Source organism: Anneissia japonica, unplaced genomic scaffold (assembly GCF_011630105.1).
Source record: "Anneissia japonica isolate Jap-2015-1 unplaced genomic scaffold, ASM1163010v1 scaffold287846_len70542_cov101, whole genome shotgun sequence".
In the NCBI taxonomy this organism is placed as follows: Eukaryota; Metazoa; Echinodermata; class Crinoidea; order Comatulida; family Comatulidae; genus Anneissia; species Anneissia japonica.
The window spans coordinates 24,167-32,567 of NW_022702693.1; the positions used below are offsets into that span (position 1 = coordinate 24,167).

General features: G+C 34.9%; 1 protein-coding gene across 1 annotated transcript in view; it reads right to left on the reverse strand.

Moving 5' to 3' along the window:
• LOC117104008 (mucin-17-like) overlaps positions 1 to 8,401 on the reverse strand; it is a 15,397-nt gene that overhangs the window by 6,309 nt on the left and 687 nt on the right. The window contains exons 2-3 of the mRNA XM_033244655.1: positions 1,859 to 8,393; positions 20 to 139 (exon numbers count right to left, since the gene is read on the reverse strand). Of these exons, the coding sequence (XP_033100546.1) occupies positions 20 to 139; positions 1,859 to 8,393 (6,655 nt within the window). The remainder of the gene's footprint in view (positions 1 to 19; positions 140 to 1,858; positions 8,394 to 8,401) is intronic.

The window sequence follows — 8,401 nt, forward strand, 5'->3', positions numbered from 1 at the left end:
ATTTTTTGTGTTTACTTACCGCAACCTGCTGCAATTGTTTCATCATAACCATTACTACAATGGTTCTTTAAATCACAAAAGTATTTGGGATTGATGCATCCAGAAGTACCAGCACATGACTGCAAACCATCACTGCAAACTGTATAATTAAGTAATGTTGTGGGAAGTTATTCTAGAATTTAGGAATATTAATTTCTTATTGTATTAGTTCTCATTACGCTGAATAAAAATAGATAGAGGTAATTTACTTTTCTTCTTGTTGTTACAATAACTCTTTCGTCATACATACACAATAGTCACATTTGCAACCCATACTGGTATGGAAACACAACCCACCCCTAAAATCATAAAATTGCAGTTTTGAAAATTAATTAGAAGAGAATTAAACAAATATTAAAATCAAATACTACCAGTTGTAAATGTCAAGTTAATGCAAGTGTTGATGGTATAAGGGTTGTGTCGTCTGCGTGTAGAATAAAAGAAAGTCTGATCTTAAACCATATCTGCGGAGTTCCTCAGGAATATCCACAAGAGACCCTCTCTTATTTTTAGTACATAGAATTGGTATCTACCGAGCAGATCAATTTTATTAGATATAGAATATTTGAATTGATTATATGCAGGGCCCAAATTCCATAGTCACATAATTAGGACAATAGTATATCATGGTGTTCTATAGTGTCAAAGGCTTTGCAAAAGTCATTGAAATGCATTTAAAATGTTAAAAAAGGAATGTACAGTAGCTTCTACGGAAGACAAATTGATTGTTGAATATTACATGGTTCTTCTGAAGGAATTGGTATTTAAAGTTCAATCATAAATTATACGTTTAAGTATTTTGGAAAGAATTGGAAGTAGTGGAATCGGGGCGGCTAAGTCATGATTATCATCAAATTTTAGGATTAGGGTTATTTTGACTAGCTCAAAGAGATTAAGAATTAAAGGGGAGTTCTTATTTGGTGAATAACTTGCTTAAAGCCCCATACTCATCAAAAATTCCATGTTTAAAAAAAAAATTGATTTGATATTTGTTAAAAAGAAACTTTCAGCATAAAATAACTAAAATCTCAAAAAAACGAACTTCAATTAACACTTCGACTAAATCACGCACAACACCTTGATTAAATGTATACATACGCAGGCCGCTTTTCCTAGCCTGCATGGCCTTGAGGTGCTAAATCACTGACTTAGAAATTATTATCTTTAAAAACATATAATATTGTTGTAGAACAAGCTTCATTGCACAATATAAAAACAGTATTCTATGCGGCCATAATTTATCATAAATGAAAGAAACATTTAAGTATAGCTTTCAAACGAATACATGTTAACACTCCATAGATAATCTAATTTTCATTAATTTTTAGATTAGGGTGTAACTACAAAGCTACTAGAGACAGATGTTGCTCCGAATTACATTGGATCACATGTATCAAATCACACATCAATGGACTCAATAAAGATCTAAGCTTTGCTAGTGGTTATACATTCACTATTAAGAATTAATTCCTTAATCACTCTAGTGGTCTCCGATTATGTAAGATAAACTGTGTATGCATTGTTTCACCCAGTAATTATTTTCTACTGTTTACTCATTCACGTTGAGAAAGACCTGAAGACAGGGCGAAATATTCGTGCCTAATAAAATTATGTTCATATAATACGTCAAATGTGTATGATTTTTATCGCATCAATGTCTACATACAGTATATATAATATTTGTTCTTTGGAGTTCAAAGGTTTTCTCTAATACCATAAATGAATTTTGCTTAATAGTAGAATTATTTAACAATAGGAAAATATTTGAAATAATAGTCAGTACCGTAAAATAATGTTAATTTATAGGATGTATACATACCCGGTGTTGTTTGTAATATAGTGGTATATGATTGAGTCACTAGATTAGTTGTAAATGCAGCTGTTGAATCACTTTGAGTTGTGGTGGTGATAACAGTAGTCTCTGGATTCACACTTATATAACTCTGAGACGTAGTAGGATTAGTAGTATCAGCTGTAATTCTGTCTGCTGTTGATAATACAGAAATCGTTGCAATTGTAGGTGTAATTTCTTTAGTCAACAATGCTTCAGTTGTAACATTTATATTAAATGTATTTGTTCGATCAGTTAACGATCCTTCAGTAGTTGCTTCGATCGTTGTTATGTCTACAGTTGTCAATTGTTTAGTTGTTATATCAAGCACAGTTTGCCATTCAGCTGTTGACTTTTCAGTAACAGCATCTATAGTTGTAGTTCTTTCTGTTGTTGATACTTCAGTTGCTAAATCAGCAGTTGCTTTCGGTACTGTAGTTGTTACATTAACAACTATTGTCTTTTGGTCAGTTAAAGAATCTTCAGTAGCTGAAACAACCGTTGACATGTCTTTCGTCACCAATTCTTTAGTTGTTATGTCCAACAATGTTTGCCATTCCGCTGTTGATTCTATGGAAGTTGTATAGACTGGTGTATCTTCTTCCGATGTTGGTACTTCAGTTGCTATGTCAGCAGTTGTTTTCTGAACTGATGATGGCTCTTCAATTGTTACATTAACAGTCGTCATCTCATCAGTTAAAGATTGCTCGGTAGTTTCATCAATCGTTGTCATGTCTTTTGTTGTGAAGTTTTCACTTGTTATATCAATCGCTGTTTTCCATTCAGCTGTTGATTTTCCAGTAGAAGCTTCTAACACTGTTGTTTCTTCTATTGTTGCTACCTCTGTTGCTACATTAGCAGTCGTTTTCTGTACTGTAGATGATTCTTTATTCGTTAAATTTACCGTGGTCCACCAGTTAGTTAACGATTCTTTTGTGCTTGCTTTGGTAGTTTTCTCGGCTTCCGTTGTCAATTCTTTAGTTACTAATGTTTGCCATTCCACTGTAAATTCGTCACTAGTAGTATCGACTTCTGTCGATGATTTTGTTCTTAGTATTTCAGTTGTTAAATCAGCAGTTGTTTTCTCAATTGTTGATAGTTCTTCAACTGTTACATTAACGAATATTGTCTTTTGGTCAGTTAATGAATCTTCAGTAGCTGAATCAACCGTTGCCATGTCTTTCGTCACCAATTCTTTAGTTGTTATGTCCAAAGATGTTTGCCATTCCGCTGTTGATTCTATAGAAGTTGTATAGACTGGTGTATTTTCTTCCGATGTTAGTATTGTAGTTGTTACATCAGCAGTTGTTTTCTGAACTGATGATGACTCTTCAATTGTTACATTAACGGTCGTCACCTCATCAGTTAAGGATTGCTCGGTAGTTGCAACGATTGTTATTTTGTCTTTTGTTGTAATGTTTTTACTTGTTATATCAATCGCTGTTTTCCATTCAGCTGTTGATTTTTCAGTAGTAGCTTCGAACACTGTCGATCCTTCTATTGTTGATACCTCAGTTGCTACATCAGCAGTCGTTTTCTGTAGTGTAGATGATTCTTCATTCGTTAAATTTACTGTGGTCCACCGGTTAGTTAACGATTCTATAGTGGTTGCATTGGTAGTTTTCTTGTCTTCCGTTGTCAATTCTTTAGTTACTGCTGTTTGCCATTCCACTGAAAATTTGTCACTAGTAGAATCGACTTCTGTCGATGTTTTAGTTGATGGTATTTCAGTTGTTAAATCAGCTGTTGTTTTCTCAATTGTTGATAGCTCTTTAAATGTTACATTAACAACCATTGTCTTTTGATCAGTAATAGAAGCTTCAGTAGTTGAATCAACTGTTGCCATGTCTTTCGTCATCAATTCTTCAGTTGTTATGTCCAACGATGTTTGCCATTCCGCTGTTGATTCTACTAAGTCAGCAGTTGTTTTCTGAACTGATGATGACTCTTCTATTGTTACATTAACGGTCGTCATCACATCAGTTAAGGATTGCTCGGTATTTTCATCGATCGTTGTCATGTCTTTTGTTGTGAAGTTTTCACTTGTTATATCAATCGCTGTTTTCCATTCAGCTGTTGATTTTCCAGTAGTAGCTTCGAACACTGTTGTTTCTTCTATTGTTGATACCTTAAGTGCTGCATCAGAAGTCATTTTCTGTACTGTAGATGATTCTTCATTCGTTAAATTTACCGTGGTCCACCGGTTAGTTAACGATTCTACAGTGGTTGCATTGGTAGTTTTCTGATCTTCTGTTGTCAATTCTTTAGTTAGAGTTGTTTGCCATTCCACAGTAAATTTGTCACTAGTACTATCGACTTCTGTTGATGTTTTTGTCGATGGTATTTTAGTTGCTAAATCAGCAGTTGTTTTCTCAATTGTTGATAATTCTTCAACTGTTACATTAACGACCATTGTCTTTTGGTCAGTTAATGAATCATCAGTAGCTGAGTCAACAGTTGTCATGTCTTTCGTCATCAATTCTTTAGTTGTTATGTCTAACGATGTTTGCCATTCCGCTGTTGATTCTACGAAAGTTGTATAGACTGGTGTATTTTCTTCCGATATTGGTACTTCAGTTACATCAGCAGTTGTTTTCCGAACTGATGATGACTCTTCAATTGTTACATTAATGGTTGTCATCTCATCAGTTAAGGATTGCTCCGTAGTTCCAACGATCGTTATTCTGTCTTTTGTTGTGATGGTTTTACTTGTTATGTCAATTGCTGTTTTCCATTCAACTGTTGATTTTTCAGTAGTAGCTTCAAACACTGTTGATTCTTCTATTGTTGATACCTCAGTTGCTACATCAGAAGTCATTTTCTGTACTGTAGATGATTCTTCATTGGTTAAATTTACCGTGGTCCACCGGTTACTTATCGATTCTATAGTTGCTGCATTGGTAGTTTTCTTGTCTTCCGTTGTCAATTCTTTAGTTACAGCTGTTTGCCATTCCACTGTAAATTTATCTCTAGTAGTATCGACTTCTGTCAATGATTTTGTTGCTGGTATTTCAGTTGTTAAATCAGCAGTTGTTTTCTCAATTGTTGATAGTTCTTCAACTGTTACATTAACGACCATTGTCTTTTGGTCAGTTAATGAATCTTCCGTAGCTAAATCAACCGTTGTCATGTCTTTTGTCGCCAATTCTTTAGTTGTTATGTCTAACGATGTTTGCCATTCTGCTGTTGATTCTACGGAAGTTGTATAGACTGGTGTATTTTCTTTCGATGTTGGTACTTCAGTTGTTACATCAGCAGTTGTTTTCTGAACTGATGATGACTCTTCGATTGTTACATTAACGGTCGTCATATCATCAGTTAAGGATTTCTCGGTAGTTGCAAAAATCGTTATTTCGTCTTTTGTTGTAATGTTTTTACTTATTATATCAATCGTTGTTTTCCAACCAGCTGTTGATTTTTCAGTATTTGCTTCGAACACTGTTGATTCTTCTATTGTTGCTACCTCTGTTGCTACATCAGCAGTTGTTTTATGTACTGTAGATGATTCTTCATACGTTAAATTTACTGTGGTCCACCGGTTAGTTAACGATTCTATAGTGGTTGCATTGGTAGTTTTCTTATCTTCCGTTGTGAATTCTTTAGTTACTGGTGTTTGCCATTCCACTGTAAATTCGTCACTAGTAGTATCGACTTCTGTCAATGTTTTTGTTGCTGGTATTTCAGTTGTTAAATCAGCAGTTGTTTTCTCAATTGTTGATAGTTCTTCAACTGTTACATTAACGACCATTGTCTTCTCGTCAGTTAATGAATCTTTAGTAGCTGAATCAACTGTTGTCATGTCTTTTGTCGTCAATTCTTTAGTTGTTATGTCCAACAATGTTTGCCATTCCGCTGTTGATTCTATGGAAGTTGTATAGACTGGTGTATATTCTTCCGATGTTGGTACTTCAGTTGTTACGTCAGCATTTGTTTTCTGAAAAGATGATGACTCTTCGATTGTTACATTAACGGTCGTCATCTCATTAGTTAAGGACTTCTCGGTAGTTGCAACAATTGTTATTTCGTCTTTTGTTGTGATGTTTTTACTTGTTATATCAATCGCTGTTTTCCATTCAGCTGTTGAGTTTTCAGTAGTAGCTTCGAACACTGTTGATTCTTCTATTGTTGCTACCTCAGTTTCTACATCAGCTGTCGTTTTCTGTACTATAGATGATTCTTCATTCGTTAAATTTACCGTGGTCCACCGCTTAGTTAACGATTCTATAGTGGTTTCATTGGTAGTTTTCTTATCTTCCGTTGTCAATTCTTTAGTTACTGTTGTTTGCCATTCCACTGTAAATTCGTCAGTAGTAGTATCAACTTCTGTGGATGTTTTTGTTGCTGATATTTCAGTTGCTAAATCAGCAATTGTTTTCTCAATTGTTGATAGTTCTTCAACAGTTACATTAACGACCATTGTCTTCTCGTCAGTTAATGAATCTTCAGTAGCTGAATCAACCGTTGTTTCGTCTTTTGTCATCAATTCTTTAGTTGTTATGTCCAACAATGTCTGCCATTCCGCTGTTGATTGTATGGAAGTTATATAGACTGATGTATCTTCTTCCGACGTTGGTACTTCAGTTGCTACATCAGCAGTCGTTTTCTGTACTGTAGATGATTCTTCATTTGTTGCATTTACCGTGGTCCACCGGTTAGTTAACGATTCTATAGTGGTTGCATTGGTAGTTTTCTTGTCTTCCGTTGTCAATTCTTTAGTTACAGCTGTTTGCCATTCCACTGTAAATTTATCACTAATAGTATCGTCCTCTGTTGATGTTTTTGTTGCTGGTATTTCAGTTGTTAAATCAGCAGTTGTTTCCTCAATTGTTGATAGTTCTTCAACTGTTACATTAACAACCATTGTCTTCTCGTCAGTTAATGAATCTTCAGTAGCTGAATCAACCGTTGTCATGTCTTTCGTCACCAATTCTTTAGTTGTTATGTCCAACAATGTTTGCCATTCCGCTGTTGATTCTACGGAAGTTGCATAGACTGCTGTATTTTCTTCCGATGTTGGTACTTCAGTTGTTACATCAGCAGTTGTTTTCTGAAAAGATGATGACTCTTCGATTGTTACATTAACGGTCGTCATCTCATCAGTTAAGGATTTCTCAGTAGTTGCAACAATTGTTATTTCGTCTTTTGTTGTGATGTTTTTACTTGTTATATCAATCACTGTTTTCCATTCAGCTGTTGATTTTTCAGTAGTAGCTTCAAACACTGTTGATACTTCTATTGTTGCTACCTCAGTTGCTACATCAGCTGTCGTTTTCTGTACTGTAGATGATTCTTCATTCGATAAACTTACCGTGTTCCACCGGTTAGTTAACGATTCTATAGTGGTTGCATTGGTAATTTTCTTATCTTCCGTTGTCAATTCTTTAGTTACTGCTGTTTGCCATTCCACTGTAAATTCGTCAGTAGTATCAACTTCTGTCAATGTTTTTGTTGCTGGTATTTCAGTTGTTAAATCAGCAGTTGTTTTCTCAATTGTTAATAGTTCATCAACTGTTACATTAACGACCATTGTCTTCTTGTCAGTTAATGAATCTTCAGTAGCTGAATCAACTGTTGTCATGTCTTTCGTCATCAATTCTTTAGTTGTTATGTCCAACAATGTTTGCCATTCCGCTGTTGATTCTATGGAAGTTATATAGACTGGTGTATTTTCTTCCGACGTTGGTACTTCAGTTGCTACATCAGCAGTCGTTTTCTGTACTGTAGATGATTCTTCATTTGTTGCATTTACTGTGGTCCACCGGTTAGTTAACGATTCTATAGTGGTTGCATTGGTAGTTTTCTTGTCTTCCGTTGTCAATTCTTTAGTTACAGCTGTTTGCCATTCCACTGTAAATTTATCACTAATAGTATCGACCTCTGTTGATGTTTTTGTTGCTGGTATTTCAGTTGTTAAATCAGCAGTTGTTTTCTCAATTGTTGATAGTTCTTCAACTGTTACATTAACAACCATTGTCTTCTCGTCAGTTAATGAATCTTCAGTAGCTGAATCAACCGTTGTAATGTCTTTTGTCATCAATTCTTTAGTTGTTATGTCCAACAATGTTTGCCATTCTGCTGTTGATTCTACGGAAGTTGCATAGACTGCTGTATTTTCTTCCGATGTTGGTACTTCAGTTGTTACATCAGCAGTTGTTTTCTGAAAAGATGATGACTCTTCGATTGTTACATTAACGGTCGTCATCTCATCAGTTAAGGATTTCTCAGTAGTTGCAACAATTGTTATTTCGTCTTTTGTTGTGATGTTTTTACTTGTTATATCAATCGTTGTTTTCCATTCAGCTGTTGATTTTTCAGTAGTAGCTTCGAACACTGTTGATTCTTCTATTGTTGCTAACTCAGTTGCTACATCAGCTGTCGTTTTCTGTACAGTAGATGATTCTTCATTCGATAAACTTACCATGGTCCACAGGTTAGTTAACGATTCTATAGTGGTTGCATTGGTAGTTTTCTTATCTTCCGTTGTCAATTCTTTAGTTACTGCTGTTTGCCATTCCACTGTAAACTCGTCAG